The following is a 19,449-nucleotide window of genomic DNA, read 5'->3' on the forward strand; positions in this document are numbered from 1 at the left end:
ATATCAAGATATCTTCCATAGCTGATCTCTGTGGCATGTATACAAATCGATTGTCTTTTACACTAGTTTCATGCCCTAATCATTGCTCAAACACCTTGTGTAGCCCTTCAAAAGATATCACAAAAAAAATAAAAATGGGACATTGATAGGAGTGTGTACATGAGCATGCACTAACACACAAACATGTATGCATCATAGTTTTCCAAATCCCATAATAATCAACCCACTACTCAATCATAATGCACTTGTATAAGTGCATTAGCATCTAACTATCATATCTCTTTGACAGTATATACAAGACCATACACTTACCTCCTCTTCCCTCTTCACTTTTGCTTCCCGTTCTGCTTCCTCATCTGCAGCTTTTAATTCTGATATGTACTCATTAAATAAAAGCTCCCTATCTTCATGCTTAACAGATTTATATCTTGGATCACTTCTTAAACTATCCTTAACCTGCACCAATGACAAGTCATACATTTCTGATTAAAATACAAAATGAAAGCAAAACAACAAAATACAAGCACCTGATATACAATGATATAAATACGATTTGATCTAGACTACACTACACGTTCTTCTGAAGATCTCATAACAAAACCAATAGTGACTCTTATTATCAGAAGGATATTATGTATTTGCTATAAACTTATAATTACATTAGCTTCTGAAAATGTTACAAGCCACAATCTGTGTTAGGATGTTTGCCAGATTCTGGGATTTACCCCAAGGTACCCAGATTGACACTCAGAGACCAGGGACATATGGGTGATGGATTTAGTGGTAAAAACGTTAATGTCAGGAGGATATGGTGCTTGGACACATTCACAACTGATACCAGTACATGAACCCATGAAGCATAAGCTACAGCATCATTCTCAACTTTCTACAAATCCAGTCAGAAATACACTTTTTCTTTTATCTTTGATCAGTGCTTGTTAAAAAATGTTGAATTTCAACATTTATAGCAAGTATACTTTTTTATCCTTTTTATTGGTCATTTTGTGGTTTTATCTTCCCTCTAGTGTTGTCAAATTCAGACCAAACCAGATGGACCATCAAAACTGGGAATTGGCAGCCAAATAAGATTTTACACATCCAATTTTTAGAGCGGTTGACTTCATGAAACCAATTATAATCAAATAATACTTATTTTAAGCATATTTTGATACAATGCAGCTTTAAAAGATATCTCGAATCATTTGCTTTTAGCACGCTCATTATTTTCACTTCTGTGATAAATCTGATATTTTTGTCTTTTCATTAGGGATCAACCTATTTTATCAAAAAGGGGATGTGTACTAACCAATTCCATAAATAATTTAAAATATAAAAAGGAAACAGAAGAAAGCTTAGGGAGATATTTTTCATACTATAGGTGCAGAAACTTTAGAACACAAATAAACCATTACAGTTTAAACCATAGTTTAGAATGTCAACATATTTCCTAATATTTCAATGATACATTTCCATTTTCATGGGCACCCGGCACCACACGAAATATTACTGGAGTAGACATATTCCTTGATGAACATTACCAATACTATATAGAGTACAGATGATGGTATTATAACATGATGAGTAGGCAAAATATTGCAGATATGTGGAGTTGCAGTATTATTGCCAACTTAACAAAGATGATGCGAAGACCACTTTCAGCCAACTCAAAATGCTTTTTGGATGTGATGTGGCATTCAATCTTTGATTTAGCTTGTGTAATAGATCATTTTGAATGATCTATTAGAATCTTTTGCACATTCTCTACTTTGTAACATTAACTCTTAAAGCCTACAGGACAATATTGCAATGTGTCACTGTGTTTATTAATCTTAATTTCTAGTCAGTCCTTCCTAAATAGAAATTTGGTGTACGCATTAAAAGGGTGTGCAGTGAGTGGTGAGCCTGGGTTTGTTGCTTCTTTTTCAAGTTGTTCATGTTCCATATTACCATACTCTTCCAATATTTGCTCATTTAATTAATAATATTCTCATTTAGTTTCCAATTAAAAACAGTATTTCTTTTTCATTTATAAAGGCAATTACTCGGCTAAAATGACTTTCTATTTAATTCTTATTCATACATGAAATGGGATTTCAGAAAAGTTCACTTATTGAAAACAGCAACAAAAACTTCAATATTAAAAGGAAAAAACAAGAAGAAATTCATGTCCCTTTCTTTGTATGGAAAAAATAAAAAATAAAAAACATAAATTTCAACCATGCACAAAGGGTCCTACCCTTGACCAACGAGAACTTGTATTTATGTCTCCTTTTTCTCTAAGCAATGACTTGAAGCCAGAAGCAGCAGCTGCACGTATAGCTCGGGCCTTCTCTTCAGCAGCCTTCTTCAGTGGAAGAACCCTGCATGAAATGTGCATGATTCATCAGCCCAAATACGAGTTTGACAGACAAACAATGCCATGCATGAAATTGACCATGATCTGGAAAACTCATCACAAAGTACAGTAAGCTCCAGGTTAGATATCATAGACTTATTACGTGGGAAAACCTGGAGAGCACAATGCCTACTGCATGCCAAAGAAGAGAGAACAAAGATTAATCCTTCCTTGTCAAAAGTCTTAAGGTACTACATTGCAATCCATATAGACATTAAGTAAACTAGTAAACATGTACGTGCACATGACAGTATCTCCAAGACAAAACTATTTACAATTCATTGACAGTTTTTGAACAGTTATGAGTGGACAGTTTCTTAACTGTTATAAGTGGACAGTTTTTGAACAGTTAAAAGTGGGCAGTTTATTAACTGTTATAAGTGGGCAGTTTTTGGAGTGAGAGTAAATGACATATATGCCCTTTTTTATGCCTGTTGTATGTTGCTTAGATAAGGGGTAAAAAGTCTAATGAAAAGTCCAGAAAATGGGGTTATTTGCTCTTTTATTAGTAGTATAGATTATATACGGCAAGACACAAATCCAGATTAATCAAAATATTGTTTATTAGGTTCTATACATATTTTGGGATGGAGGTACTATTTGACCAGTGAATTAGTTTTCAACCTATTTCCTCCCTCCTATCCTGACCTATTAACAGCTTTTTTTTATCAATAACATATTCAATCAATTCATTGAAATATCAAAATATTTGCAGCAAGGAAGACAAAAACTCCTATCTTCCAAATACAACTTAAACCCTCCAAAGAGAGCAAAAGAGAAAAAGAAACAAAAGAAACAAATGAGTTACAGCTTAGCCCAAAATACTGCTTCCCTTTCTATCCCTTGTTTAGCTAATCCATCAGCTAACGAGTTGGCTGATCTCTTAACCCAATTCATCCTGATTTCCATCTCCCGCACCAGCCACCTGAATTTCCTCTTCTCGTTTCTATAGTTCCATAAACCGCATTCATCTTTAATCAGCCACCCTATCACCACCTCCGAGTCCCCTTCAATTATGAATTTCCTGATAATCATCTCCTTGGCTTTCTAAACTCCTTCCATAACTGCCAAGATCTCATCTCTCAGGGAATCCCCCACACTAATTGGACCTGAGAACAGGGCATAAATGACCCCGTTCTCATAACTAAAAACACCTCCAATCCCTGATTTTCCCGGATTCCCCCTACAACTCCCATCAAAATTTAACTTTAAGAAGCCAGCAAGTGGGGGAGTCCAGGACACCCTTATTATTGGTTTGAACTGAGTGCAGTTTGCAATCTCGCCCCACTTTCTCAACATGTCTTCCACTGTGTAATCTATAAATAGTTCTAGTGATTTCAGCCACTGTACTGCCCTTATGTGGATCACAGCCCTCAATTCTTCAGCCCCTCTCTCATTTTCTAAGAAGATCCTAGTATTTCTTTCTTCCCATAATGTCCAGCATACTGCAACCCTCAGACCTCTCACATAGTCCTTCCCCTTTTCATGTGCCACCTGAAAAAGGAAGGGGAAAATAGGCTCTGCAAGTTTGATGGAGGGTTCCACCTACACCAAAAGAGAGAAAAAGCCCACTCCCAGATTGACTTTGCAAATTGGCAAGACACCAGTAAGTGAAAACCAGTCTCCCCGCCCGCTTTGCAAAGAACACAACAATGAGGTGACAAACAAGTATTGGGTCTCTTCTTTTGGAGCAAATCCCCAGTGTTGAATCTTTCCAAATAGGCTTCCCAACAAAAACTACCAACCCTAGGAGGAACCGGTCTAATGGCCATTACCACCTTCCAACAAAAACTATCAAGGGAGATTTATTAATAACGTGCAAAAGAAGACAGACTTAAGTCAGAGGCCAATGGCCATTACCAAATGTTGCTCTTGGCTGTCTAGGGCCTTGATATGAATGGACTGGATAGAAACCTAATCTTTGAAGAATTTTGCACAAAGCAGCTGCTCTAAGCCACAAACCAGCATTCTTAGGCTTGTCAGCCCAAGACTATGCCATTACACCAAAATACCCATAGCTTTCAAGACACCAAGGTGAAAGTAGGTGACAAAGGGGCGCCTTGTCGCCTAGGAAATGGTTTTTTTAAAACAAAAACATATATCCTAGGGTAGTTCCCGAGGTTCCATAACCATATTTCAATAATAACTATCCATAATTTTCAAAAGAAAAGCATAAATTTCATGTTTAGGTATAGAAAATCAACATATTCATGAGAAGAAAAAGAAGAAAGAAAAGAAAAATAAAAAATTTGAGGGGCAGAAGCCCTATTTTTGTTCTAGTAAAAGAAGCAAAACAAGAAGTTTTTGAAGGATCAAAATTTTAAGTTCTTCCTTACTTGTTGGTTCAGGTTTTGAAGTCTTTGAGGGTTCAATACAACAATTAGCAACGTATGTATTTATTAAACCCTAACAAATAAGAAAATAATACAAAGAAGTTAGTATATAAACACACAAAATGAATATTTTAGTTTAGTAATGTGTCTATTTTCTAATTATAATCTCAAAAAAAAATAGAAATATAAAAGTATTTTATAACACAGTATACTAAACTGCTTGGCAATTAGGCGAGGCAAGCCTACAAAGGTGCTTTGTCACCTAGGCGTTTCCATAGTTGTCAAGGCGATGCCTAGGCGCCCGCCTAGGCGACAAGGTGCCCTTGAAGGCTCACCTCGCCTAATCGGCAAACAGTTTTCTATAGTGTGTTATAAAAAACTTTTATATTCTTAATTTTTTGAGGTAACAAATATAAACTAGAATATTCATTTTTTGTGTTTATATACTAATTTCTTTTTATTATCTTCTAATTTGTTAAGGTTTAATCAACACAAGCATTGTTGAATGCTATATTGAACACTCAAAGCCTTCACTAAGTAAGGAATAACTTAAAATGTTGTCTAATCAACACATTTTCTCTTCTTCCACCTTTTCTTTTCTTCTTTTCCTATAACAGAAATAGGGGTTCAGCCCCTATAATTTTTTAATTTTCTTTTCTTCTTTTTCTTCTCATGAATATGTTGGAATATGTTGATTTTCTATACTTTAACATGGAGTTTATACTTTTCTTATGAAAATTATGGATAATGTTAAGGAAATATGGTTATGAAGCCTTGGAAACTACCCTAGGATACATGTTTTTTACTTAAAAAAATTCATAGCACCCCCACCCCCGATGCAATTCTAAAGCAGCACTCCACACCCAGTCTCTCACAAAAGGGTCAGCAAGGTCATTAGCTGATTTATAGATGCAAACATCTCATACAAAATGGAAGTCAAGCACTCTGAACTAAGTAATACCTTTCATTCAATAGAAGCTCCCTCTCCTTGCGGTCCAAGGCCTCAAATCGGGGATCACTGCCCCATTTCATTTTGAATGTCTGATAATCAGTTCTGTGGTCAATATCCTGAGAAATGTAAGATAGTTGGAAATAAGTGTCAAATCTCTATGTATTTTAAACCAAAAGATTCCAAAATGTAACTTTTTTGAAGGAATCAGGACAGTGGATAAGTATAATCAATTAATAACCTCTGAAGCTTCTTCTAGCAACTGCTTGAAGCCTTCAATTGCAGCTTTCTGAGCTGCACGTTTTTCTTTTCGTTCCTCCTCAGCTCGTGTTCGAACATAGTGTTCAAACAATGCTCTACGAGCAGAATAGCCTGGCACAGCCTGAAACCATATAAAATTTTCATGTTAGAAAAAGTTAAAATAAACCACCTCGAACAATATTATAAATCATAAGTCCAAGGTTCTGTAAATAGTAATTTTGAAACAATGGAAAATTGCTGGAAAATCTAAAACCCTATTCTTAAAACACCCATACAAATATACATATATATAAAGCTCAAACAATATCAATATATCCTATCACCCAAAAGTTCTGATTATTGTAGGAATGGAAAACTTATTTGTTTCTCCATGTATTCTTTCTTGCTTCAGTATCCACATCAGTGCATAATGCACCTAACTATCTTCTTTTCGACCATAAAAGAATCTACATTTGATGGAGAGTCACTGCTCATCCATACAGGTGTTGAAATCATGTAATGAAGACATCAGCAGCAAATTTGGTGCAACAACAATATTAGATCCAACAAAGGCAGCAAAAAGGTTCAAAGTATCAGAAACGTAAGGTGTATTAGAAAGACAATTTTAAGAGACGTTTTGGGATATGTACGTATAAAAAATCAAGATACGCATAGATACATTAGGGAGCTTATATAAATATTAAAAAATGCATTAATAACAATAAATATAAGTTTTATATGGCCTTAATAAAGTTATTTAAACACTTATAAAGAAAACAAGTTATTTAAACATACAAACCCATACCACATTAGTTTATATAAAATGTGAGATATAGGGACAAAATGGTAATTGTTGAAGATAATTTATATTTATTAGTATATAAATTATAATAATCAATTTTAACATTAATTAATGAACATCCGTTAAGAAGAAAAATATTTTCTTAAGAATAAAAATGCATACAATTATAATCAACAATTGAATATGGCATAGTGGTTTGTTTATGTTTATTACAATCAAATTACCAGGGTTCAATTCTCCTTACCTCTCTTATTTGTAGTTTTAAATAAGTAGGTTTAATGACAAGTCAACTTCAAATTTATTGCTTTAATGGTGAATTTAATTAAATTTTGAATTTGAACATTGTCTTAAATGTAGTAAATAATTAAGAGAGAAAAGGAGTTATTAAGAGAGAGGTAATAATTATGGGGGATTAAGAGTTATTTAGGGCGTGTCCTTAAATGTAGGAATTACTAGAGAGAGAACAAATTATTAAATAGGCTTATATATGAGAGAGAGAGAGAGAATCTAATATTACAATATGTATCGGCCGATACATTCAAAATATCGGTCTATACCTGTCCTGTATCAATCCAAAACGACCCAATACGGGTCTGTATCTATCTGAAACATACGAAAAGGAACAAAACTACTGGATTTTTAGCGTTTTGTTTATTGGGATATCGCTGGAAACAATACATATTGGCCAATACAGGCCAATACGCTGTGACTTTTTTAAACCTTGGGCAGCAAATGTTTTGTTGGTTTGGGAAGAGAGGAACAGTAGAATATTCAATTGAAAGAGTAGAACTGTGAAGGATGTAATAGAGGCCATAAAAATGAAGGTTGTGTTTTGGATTAAAACCATGGAGTGCTTTCAGAACTCCACAATTAATGATATCCTAAGGGCATGGAAGGAGGTAGCACAATCCTCTAGAGAAAAAGAAAGAATAAGATTGGAGGTGAAACCCCCACAAGGCAGCAAAGTAAAGTTGAACTTTGATGGAAGCTCCATGGGCAACCCAGGTATGGCAGGAATAGGTGGAGCAATCAGCAATTTGGAAGGCAAGATATTAGACATTTATTCAGGACAAATTGGAGTAGCTAATTCTGTGAAGGCTGAATTGTTGGCTCAACTACATGGTCTCTGGTTGGCAAAGCAATTGGGTTTCACACAGATAGAACTGGAAGGGGATTCAAAAGTAGCTATTTATTGGGCGAGATGTAACAAACATATCCCTTGGACTCTCAAGAATGCTTGCAGGGAAGTTGAAAGGATTGCAAGAGAACAAAATGCTGATTTCAAGTGGGTAAGGAGTGCAAATGGATAGGGGTTCTACCCAGAACCGACCTCCAACTGGCCTTGAACCAATGTTACCCAATCTTTTACAGGGTAGGGTCGGGTTCCAAATTCTTCAAACCAACCCCCACCAAATCGATTCCAAGGTCTAGAGGTTTACCCTACCCAAACCGACCCGATGGGCCGGCCTTGGAACCAAACTTGCCATGAAATAAACCCCAAAATATTTTTAAGGATGTAAAGATTTGAACCCAAGCACTCATGGTTACAAAAGCCATGGTCTCACTTGACCATTTAGTTACTTAAGTGTTCTGATCGTTTGTTTTTATTTCAACATTTGAATGCGTATAATAAATAATGTAAAAGGTAATACTTACAAAATGTAAATTATAATGACAACTTTTGAACTACATCTATATTATGATAATCTACATATTAAATTACTCAATTTAATAAATAAAGAACAGGTTCCACGGGTAGACCCTGGAACCAACCCCAGAACCACCAAGACTAGAACCGACCTTCACAGGGAAGGTTCCTTCCAAAAACCTGGAACCGACCCCTATATGGTAGGTTCCAGGTTCTGCCATGGAACCGAACAGAACCGAACCATGCACACCTGGCTAGCCAATTCCCTTGCTAAGCAAGGAGCGGAAAGGCAGCAGTTGTTTTTGGCTTCTACGTGACCTAGCAAACATTACTTGGGATGACTTTATGGTCATCAAACTGTACTGTTATCTTACATGTAATTAATTAATAAAATCAATTTCATGCTGATAAAAAACGACATTAGATCTTGCTCTGATAAAAGGGTAATGTTCAACCCACTAATATCCTTGGGCAACCTTTTCAGTAAAGGATGTTTGGGATAAACCAATTCCACCTAGGATGGGAGCTTTCTGTTGGGAAGCTTTCCTATAAAAGTGCAACACTTGTGATTTGCTCCAAAGAAAATGATCTAATTGGTGTTTATCCCCGAATTAGTGCAACCTTTGTAAGGCTAATAGTGAACGTTGCTATCACTTATTAATCTCTTGCCCTTTTGTTTAAGTGATTTGGGATTGGTTTCATCCATTGTTTGGTTTTGATGGACCCCCCGCCAAATGTACAAAGCTTGTTTGCTTGCTCTTCTATCAAGTGTTCAAACTTCAAAGAAGAGGGGTGGAATATTGTGGAGATCTGCAGGAGCTGCTATTTGTTGGACAATTTGGGAAGAAAGGAAACATAGGACTTTTTTTTAAGGAAAGAAGTAGAGAAGCCATCTTTGAAACCGTTGATGTAAGGGTGGTTCATAGAGTGATGTCTTTGCACTTATTTGAGGGTATTTCTACAAATAATTTGTTTAAGAACTGGAAGGATGCCTAATTCAGCCCCCCTCAAAACTATGACTTCTCCACTTCAGTACCAACCGAATGTCGGTTTCACTAAGTTGAATTTTGATAGAAGAAATGAAGGTAACCTGGGTCCTTCAAGTATAGGAGGATCTTTTAGGGAGGAAGGAGGGAAAGTTATTGCTCTATTTTCAGGTCCTATTGGTGGAGGATCTTTTAGAAGATTGATTGTTGAAGGTGACACAAAGTTGGTCATAGATTGGCTACAAAAAGAACATAATGGAATTTGGAAACTTGAACGAAAAAAGGAAGTTTAAGTGGTTGACCAGGACTTTGAGCTAAAGCGACAATGGATAAAGAGAGGTGCTAATTTCTTTACAGATACACTTGGAAAACAAAGGGTGCAAAGGGGAAGTTTATTTTGAGCAATGTTGTAATTTGAACTTTCTTGGAAGGGTTAAGAGGGTTTACCACTCCCCTTGCTTTCTTGTATCTGTTTCTAAATTTTCTAATAAAAGATTTAGTGGTTGATCAAAAACCAATTAAGTTTATGCCTTTATGGATAAATACTTTAGGAACAAGAGTTTTTAAAATCAGGACTAAAACAAAATATAAGATATGAAAATTTGCTAACAATAAGAGTGCAAATCAGGAGACACTTAGGATTCATTATGACATTTTCCATTACCTTGGTTTGATAATTTAATGACAAGGAAAAGATTGAAGAGGACATCACCCATAGAATTAGAGAAGGATGGCCAAAATAGAGGGGTGCATTCTGAAATTTTATATGATAAGTGAATGCCACCTTGACTGAAAGGAAAACTCTATGAAACAGTTCATTTTTTTTTTTTTATCAATAACACTTTCATTAATTCATCAAAAGAAACAAAGTGTTGGGCAGTCAAGAAACAACATGTCCAAAAAACAAGCGTGGCAGAAGCACATATGCTGAGATTGATGAGTTGAAAAACTACAAAGGATAGAGTCAAAGCTGAAGTCATTAGAAGAAATGTAGAAGTAAATCCAATAGGTGGTAATAGCAGAGAAAGTAGACTAAGATGCTTTAGTCATGTGCTTAGAACACCATTCACAGTACCCATAAGAAGAAGTGATTTGTTGCAAGTTGAAGGGTTAGGAGTAGATCAAAAAGGACATGGATCAAAGTAGTAAGATATTTAAGCACATAATTTAACAATGGATATGGCATTAAACAGAACAGAATGGCGAAACAGAACTCATGTAGCCTACCCCACATAGTTGGGATAAGGCTTAGACGACGACAAAGACGATGATGATGATGGTGATGAAATACTTAAAAAATAGTGATAAAAAATTACTACAATAGGTGAAGAGTATCACCTAAAAAGAAAGCAAATTCCTAACAAATTACAAAAGAAATTAATCATCTTCCAATACAAAGTCTAAGCCTCAAATCATCAGAAAATCAGATCCTAAAGACAATGCTGAAGGCCTTTAAATTCAGCATAAGCCAGCAAGGCAGCAACCATTCCATATTATCTTTACTTTTTTACCCACAGCTATAGGTACCAGGGAAAAACTCTCAAATTTATCTGTCTGAATTATGATCTTCTAGCCTCGCAGGTACGTGAAAAAAGCAGGACCATATAAGTCCACTGGATTTCATTGTAAAAATAAATGCATCACAACCTCAAAATTTCTGCAAAGAAAACAAAGACCTGACAGGTTGTAAACTGTACAACAAAGTCCTAGCAATTTTTCCTTCATGGAATAGCTGACATTTCAGATTTCATAATTGCAGATTCTGATGGATTCCTAGAGATCAAAATCAGACTGCACCCTCAATAGCTAAAATAGGGATGGAAGGGATCTTTTGTATAATGCAAACATTTTACCATTTGATTGATTGGGCTTTTCATTTTGCTACTACTAAGCCCTCCTGTATATCATCTCATGTACCCCCCCCCCAGCTCTTGTCTAACAAGAGATTCCTCTCTAAAAAAAAAGATCAACTGTCAAAATATTATTCAAAAACAATAATAACTATATTAATTATTCAACCCTTGGGGTAACAGGATTGCCCCAAGCCCCCATCAAAGGAAATTGTTCCACCTGATTATTATTAAGTGCTTCACAACAACACTTGACTTGACTGAAAATTTTCCATTTCCACCCTCTGTAAGCTAATTCTCCTCTAATGACTGGATTCCAAGTAGAATGAACTAAAAATTTCAATCCAACACAATTTAACATCCCAAACCTTTCTCTCAATCTTCCAATGACTGGATTCCAAGTAGAATGAACTGAAAATTTCAACTTATTCAGGTGTTGCTTGAATTTTTTTGTAATATGGGAGACCATGGGAAAAGATCATTTTGTGTAATGTGGTTATATGAGGTCTTTACTTTGTCCAGTTCCTCCTCCAAATATTAGGTTTTTCCTTGTTATTTAACAAATTTAGCTTACCAAACAAAAAGGGTAGCACAATCCAACAATACACAAGTCTTCTTCGAATATCAACTTATTGTCCAAATGGTCACTAAGCTTAAACTACATTTTTATACTAGTAAATTAGAAAAAAAAATGAAATTTCTGCACCAAGATCCACGCATATGCATATATGTATGTCACCACAAGAGGAACACTTTAGAACAGCTATTCAATAAAAGCTCAGAAAAATCAAATGAGCATATGGTAGCATCTGTTTTCGAACAAAATACCAACAAAAAAAATACATTGAACAACAAGAAAAGATGAAGTTAACCCAAAGATTGAGTTGTATCAAGTGGCAAAGGAATCCCACCGATAATGAAAACAAAATCAATATCCCTACACAAGAGCAATTGGAAGACCTGCATATAGCCTAAACAGAAACAAACAACCAATGACTGGTCAAAGGGGAAGCTCTGCACATTGTACATGACAATTTTTTTTCTACTGAACAGTTCAGAGATAACCATCTTAATTCACTGAAGCCCCATGCCGGTGGTAAAATACATGGGGCCCACAGTTAGAGGTTAAATGATTGTGGGCCCGTGTGTTTTATTAATGCATTAAGTGTTATCATTGGTTCCACAGCCCACTGAACAACTATTGCATTCAGCTAATCATTTCTCCATAAATGTAACAATGGATATAGCACTGAATAGAGCAAAGTGGCAGAAAAGAATTCCCGTATCTGACACCAGATGAAGAAGGTTCTATTGATTTGAGTTGAGTTGAATTGTGGTATGCAGCACGGATATCCTTCTTATCCACCACACCTGATTGTATACACCAAGAATTTCTATATTGGACGCTTGCAGCGAAACGCATTCACAAAGGGGACAAATACAAGTGAAATTTCCAATAAGGACATGACTTCTTTTCATACATATTTTTTCTAGGGCAGAATTTTCAAAAATAAAAAAAAAATAACAATAACTAACTTGCCCCTAAAAGAGGCATTGGACCTTCCAAGCTTTCACGGAAAATTCTGATATGCAAACACAAGTACTTCAAAGCACACTCAATAACTGAATTATAGAATACTAGAAGCAACAAATGACTATTACAGAAAATAGACAAAATAAATTCCCCCATCACAACTTAACAAAATACATGAGTTCAACAAACCTGTTTCATGGAGTTCCAGTGGTAGGAAAGGCCCAAAATTCCCGTACTAAATAATTCATAATCTTTAGACTCAACAAACCTTAAAACGTGGATCAAAAACTATCTTTGGCAATTCCTTCTCCCATTTCGAAAATGGCGCCACTCCGCGTTCTTTAAGCATCTCCTGCAAATTTGATAGGTATGATCAATTATTTATTCACTTTTAGAGAAATAAAAAATTGTTAAGCATACAAAACAAGAGATCTTAAAGACAAACAAGGATAAGAGCATCAACTCTGCAGCATGTGTTTTTTGAGATACTATGTATGCATTGCATACATAAACTTCATATAGGACAGGGAACTTCTATCCTTTCAGGGAAAAAGCATATAAAAAAATGACTGCTTAATAAATCTCTTGCAGGAAAATGAAACTCAGTGTGAAATGTTTGTATCATAACCAGGGTTTTAAAAGGTGATGGAGACATGCCTGGAGGTACATAGTGGAGCCGTAGAGATGCCTGAGGGTACACCTACAGTATGGAGGCATTAGGCATACGAGGCAATGCATCTATTGCACTTTATAGAGGAGCAGTACGCCACCTACGCTCTTACCCTTAAAGTTGGTTTTTTAATAATAAAAATGTTCTGTATAAAAGTGGAAGAAGCATTTTACCACGTTCCCCCATCATATATTAACACAATACAGAAATTCTTTTTTTATGAATAAGAAATTATTTATTAATGATATAGCAGAAATGTTACAAGAACCTCAAGGAGAGGCACAAGGTGCAACCTCCCTTGAGTTTGAGTGTGAGTGTAAAAACTACACCAAATACATTACAATGTTGCCCTTGCCCAGTACAGATGTTCCCTCAATACCCCCTGTTTAGCAAGAACTCAGTACAGAAGTTCGAAAGCCTCCAAATTTGTTTATTGTGATATAATAATAACAGGTTATAAAAAGAAGTGGAGGTGTGATAGCTTTGGTTTCTTTTAATGCATTATATTCATTTGAATATAAGATGGCACATCTTCAAAACCTAAGTATTAGGAGTGGCAAAATGTAATCCAACCTGGTTGAACCCACACAATGCATATGGGTGTTTCATTTTTCATTAGGGACAATGGTGGCAATCTCTTGGAGGCAAAAGTCAAGGTACAAGTGGATTAAAGAAGGTGATGGAAACAACAAATATTTCATGCAGTAGCTAATGGGAGGAAGTGGAAAATTTTTGTGGCTAAATTAGAGATAGATGGAGAAGTGATTCATTCTCAAATTGTGGAGAAGTAGTTTTTGGAATTACCTTTGGGTGGGAATCCTAAGGAAAGTAGTTTTTGGAATCCAGTTGTGGAGAAGTTTGAAAAAAAGACTGGAAACATAGAAAAAGAATTACATTTCTTTGGGGGGGGGGGGGGGGTAACCTTGATTAGGGCCACGCTTACCAATCTTCCAATATACTTCCTTTATGTTTTCAAGATTCCCTCTAGGAAGGCTAGAAAATTGGAAAAGATGATGACGGATTTTCTGTGGGAACCAGGGGGTAAGAAGGACCATCTAATTAGTTGGGAGAAAATGAGTCAAAGCAAAGAGGGAGGGGGACTAGGTTTAGGGAATTTGGCTCTTAAAAATGAAGCATTGTTGGGGAAATGGCTATGGAGATTGCCAGTGGAGAGAGAGAGTTTATGGCATAGAGTGGTGGTTAGCATTCATGGTTGTTCTGATTTAGGTTGGGATGTCGAAATATCACGTCAGGCTATGCAATCATCTCCTTGGAAAGCAACACACAGCATTCTTCCCAAGTTTCTCCAATATGTAAGGTATGATGCTTGTTCAGGCAATCTAGTTCTTTTTTGGGAAGATACTTGGGTGGGTAATTTACCTCTCAAAGATCTCTTCCCCTCTCTTTACGCTCTTCCCCTTTATAAAAAAGAGCTTATTACATCTTTTCTATCCCTCCCGTCCTCCCTCTTTCTTTGAGATGGGATTTTGGATTTCGTAGAAGTTTGCGGGAGGCAGAACTTCCTTGTATCACTGATTTGCTCTCTTTTCTTGGTAGTGTTTGTTTAGACCCTTCTTCTTTCGATAAGAGAGTTAGGGACCCTGCTTCCCAAGGCTCTTTTACCTGTGCTTCTTTTTTTTTCAAATCCCTGTGTTCTAGTAACATGCCTGGGTCATTCCCTGTGAGAGAAGTTTGGACCAAGCCTATTCCCCCCAAAATAGTTGTCTTTTGTTGGGAAGTGTACCATAAGATTAATACTTTGGAAAATTTGCAAAAGAGAAGGCCTTTTTTGTGTGTCTATCCCCAAACTTGTGTATTTTGTGCAAAACTCATAGTGAGGACTGCTAACACTTACTGATTTCCCGCCCCTTTGTTACAGCTTTGTGCGATTAGATGTTTAATTTATTTGGTTGCAAGTGGACACTACCACCAGAAGTAAAACTGTTTTTTAGCTCGTCCACCTTTGTCTAGCCAACAAAAAACGAGGGATGCATGTGGAGATGCCTCAGAGCAGCCATTTTGTGGACTATTTGGGAAGAAAGGAATTCCAGAATCTTTCTTGACAGGGAGGGAACCATTTCAGCAGTGAAGGAATAAATTTTAACTAGAGCTATACATTGGCTAAGAACCCTAGACTCCTTTACCCCATTTTTTTTATAAGTCTCCTTTACCCCATTTTCCTTTGCTGACTTTTGGGGAAATTGGGTTGTAATAGCTAACATGTCCACTAAGAAAAATAAATCTGCAGTAGTTTGGGCACCACCTCTGGAATGTTTTATAAAACTGAATTTTGGTGGGAGTAGCCATGGCAATCTGGGATTGTCAAGGATTGGAGGAGTCTTGAGAATTAAAGTGTTTTAAAAGCGCGAGGCGCAAAAAAGGCACAAGGGCCAATTTGCACCCGAGGCGCAAGGCACAAAAACACAAAAAACAAATCATAAAAAATTTAAAAAAAAGGGTCAAAATGCAAAAAAAAAATGTTTTAAAAACCCTTTTATCTAAAATTAAAATACATAAACATAATAAGTAAAGCGTATTCAGATGAAAATTTAAAAACAAAATCAAACATAAAAAACATTTTCAAGCATGTAAAACCAACAATCTCCTTTTTTTCCTCGAATTACTTCAAGTAGCCAATGTGATGTAAAACATATTACGTTCCTAATTCTACGAGCCACCTTTGTGCCATACCCCTCGAGGCAAGCCCAAACAAGTCCATATTAGGGTCTTAAATTCTTAATTTTCACACAAAAAAATAATGATTTTATAATTTGAGCTGCCTTTTAAGAAGATATTTTATCAATTGCCTTTGTGTGCCTTTTGAAAGTATTGCACCTAGGACCTGGGTGAGGCGCTTACCCTAAAATGTGCCTTGCCTGTGCGATTAGGCGAGCCTTTTTAAATCACTAGAACTCAGGAGTGCAATATCTTATCACTGTTTTTAGGACCAGTGGGAGTAGGTGACTTTACAAGGGCTGAGTTGCTGGCTGTTGTACAAGGAACTCAGATTGCCAACCAACTTGGGATAGAGAAATTACTTGTTGAAGGGGACTCCAAAGTGATTGTGGGTTGGTTGCCAGACCCAGATTCAGCTTCTTGGTGCTATAGGGATCTTATGAAAAAAGTTAAATGGTTAACAAGACACATGACTATTAGAGTCCAATGGGTGGGTAGGTCTAGACCTAGCAATTGGGTTGGGTCGGTCGGGTTCAAGTTGGGTCAAGACACTTCGGGTTGATTTCGGGCCGGGTTAAATTTTGGGTTGGGTTATCAAATGCTAGACCCTAACCCTAAATGTTCGGGTTAGGGTTGACCCATGGGTCAATTCGATCATCCCAAAAAATAACTGAATTTAAAAAAAAAAAAAAGAAAAACTATATGAAAAATGACAAAATTAAAGGAATTAACCTTAAAATTCCAAATATAAAATAAAAAAACTTGAACATTTAACAAACTAAAGACTAAATAGAAAAAAAATTAAAGAGTGGAAAGTTCTAACAATGCATAAATAGCCCCAATTAGACTTGACAATCGGGTCAGCGGGTTGACCCATGACCTAACCCAACCCAACCCAGTTTTTCCTGGGCTTTCCTGGGCTGGGTCGAGTCAGGTTCGCGGGTTGGGTCACCTTTTTGCCAGGTCTAGATAGGTCAGAAAATGCTTTGGCTGACTTGCTAGCCAAACAAGGGGTATCTAGGGAAGAGCTTTTCTGGGCAAGTTTGTAATTTTTCTAGTTGCTCTTGTTTCACTGTAATGTTTAGGAGAGGCTGCACCTCGCACCTCTCCAAGGGTAACAGCTTATCTTCTTTGATTAATGAAATCATCATCTTTTTATAAGTAATAGTAAAATTTTTATTAATTCAGAACCTGATTTAGAATTGCAATTCCGTACATCCCATGAAGAGGTGCGAGCTGCAGCCCCTCCTAGCAGCTTACAAGTACACTAAAAAATTACAGAAATCACAGCTGAGCCCAAAATATTTCTTCCCTACTTACCCCTTGCTTGGCTAACACATCAGCCATAGCATTTGCTGATTTCCCCACCTACTGTATAGAAACCAACATATTCCTTGTCAGCCAATTAAATTTCTTAATTTCATTTTTGTAGCAACAAATGGTATCCTCAGGGTTTTTCAGCCAGCCCACCACCACCTTGGAATCCCCTTCAATTATTAGCTGTTCTACCCCCAATTGGTATGCAAATTGCACCCCTTGTACAGCAGCTAATAGATCTGCCCTAAAAGAGTCTCTGAATCCAAAAGGACCCAAGTAAAGCAGCACAACCTCAAGGCAAGCTCGAACTAAAAAAGGCCATTACCCAATATTGGTCCCAGCTATATGAGGTCTTGGGAAGGGTGGACTGGATAGGAACAGGATAGGAACAAATGGTGGCAAACTCAAACTGTCCAATTTAAATGGATGGGTTAGGATTAGGTAATGTGTACCCACTAATTTAAGAATAGGAGTTAAGACATTTTACCTCCCCCTCTTGTAATTAAAGTTTCACATCTTTCATAAAGCTTATTGTTATTGATCAAAAAAATTAAGGATAGGAGCACGATGAGACTGGTCTTCTCTCTTCCCACCATTTAGGTTAAATGTAAATGAATGTTAGGTGCATGGGTTAAATTTGTGGATTATAGCTCAACCCGAAATCAACTACCACCTCAAATTACTAATTCAAGTATCAATGAGTAACAATTCTGCTTAGGAGAGAGGCAACAAAGAATGATGCTCTTTTGGGCTGACCTGCCACAGGCCAGGCTTCACCAAGGTTCTTAATGCCAAAGACCAAAGAAAATTCAATCCAGCCCATTTGCAGTACTTGATATTAGCCACAGCTAGACTCTTATAAAGTGAGAAGTCAAAAGACTAAGGACATAAGATATACATTAATGAATTTCACATGAATATAAACAGCCAAAATACCTTGAACTGGATAATGCACTCCTCCTTGGAAGGCCCACTATCCTCATCTTCAGAATCTGAAGATGAATCAGAGATATTCCCATCCCCAATAATATCCTTTACTTTATCCTTGTTCTCACTCTGCAGGCCCTTGACTGCAGCCTCTACAGGTCTTGACCCATTCAAGTCTGCTGTGGTTGGTCCTGAAGAAGTTGGAAGAGGTGAGGAAGTTGCAGGAGCAATGGAGTCCTGCAGCTTCTTTTTTATCAAATCCAATGCAGATGATGACCCTGCTGCACCTGAAGGTCTAAGAGATGTGGCCTCACGACCACCCGTGTTAATTGCAGGAGCAGATAACTTTTCAGAAAATGCAACAGAATTTTGAACCAACGTCGTGTTTCCTTTCAGAGCATCATCATCATATTTCTTTCTTAGTTCTGTCACTTCCATTGGGACTTGCCAACTACTTATCTGGATTACACAATCATCCAAGCAAGAAAGTTTAGAGGTTTGCAAGCAGAAAGAACCAATATATAAGCAGTTAAGAGTATTTCTAGACTTTATCCGCCTTTCCAGAAAATAGCAAGCATAACATGTAAAATCCGAACATTACATGTAGTTTGCATCTTTATATATGTATCATAGTATTTACTTTATATCATGGCTGACAATGTTGGTGAGGTTTAGCGAAATGTCCCCATTTTGCTTGGGGAAGATATGAAACATTTCATGAATCTTTTTCACTCATATTTCTGATATTGCGGAAATTTCAATTTTATTGGTAAATTAAGTATCTAAGATTTAAAAATTTTAGAATATCAGCAAACTTTCCAATATTTCATTAAAATCATAGAAATTTTTTTGAAAATCTTTTCCTAAAAGAACAAATGGGAATTTTGTGATGGATGACTGGATTACCATTCTGAATGTGATTCACTTACTAACACACTATAATTCAGAGAGAATGAGAGAAAGGAAAATAGAACAAATGATAGGAAAAGATAGTTCTCAATCTGATCTAACCAAAAAGGAAGATTAAACATAACTATTTAAAATTTTAATATTTTTATATTTAATTTCTGGAAAAATTATTTATCTCCTTTAAATGCACCAACACACCCAAGTAAATCTCCT

General features: G+C 36.4%; 1 protein-coding gene across 3 annotated transcripts in view; it reads right to left on the reverse strand.

The window, feature by feature from the left end:
- The window catches only part of PRP40C (pre-mRNA-processing protein 40C), a 72,680-nt gene that overhangs the window by 22,461 nt on the left and 30,770 nt on the right, over window positions 1-19,449 (reverse strand). For 2 of the 3 annotated variants that reach the window (XR_016110194.1, XM_088979256.1), the window contains exons 9-14: window positions 18,337-18,786; window positions 13,006-13,089; window positions 5,919-6,059; window positions 5,690-5,796; window positions 2,237-2,360; window positions 313-456 (exon numbers count right to left, since the gene is read on the reverse strand). Coding sequence is in view for 2 of the 3 variants with exons in the window: in XM_088979256.1 (XP_088835382.1) it covers window positions 313-456; window positions 2,237-2,360; window positions 5,690-5,796; window positions 5,919-6,059; window positions 13,006-13,089; window positions 18,337-18,786 (1,050 nt within the window). In the remaining variant the exon portion in view is untranslated. The remainder of the gene's footprint in view (window positions 1-312; window positions 457-2,236; window positions 2,361-5,689; window positions 5,797-5,918; window positions 6,060-13,005; window positions 13,090-18,336; window positions 18,787-19,449) is intronic. The other variant, XM_088979257.1, reaches the window with a different exon arrangement.

The sequence above is a fragment of the Nelumbo lutea genome, chromosome 3 (genome assembly GCF_056320005.1).
Source record: "Nelumbo lutea isolate HS-2025 chromosome 3, American lotus-T2T, whole genome shotgun sequence".
NCBI lineage: Eukaryota > Viridiplantae > Streptophyta > Magnoliopsida > Proteales > Nelumbonaceae > Nelumbo > Nelumbo lutea.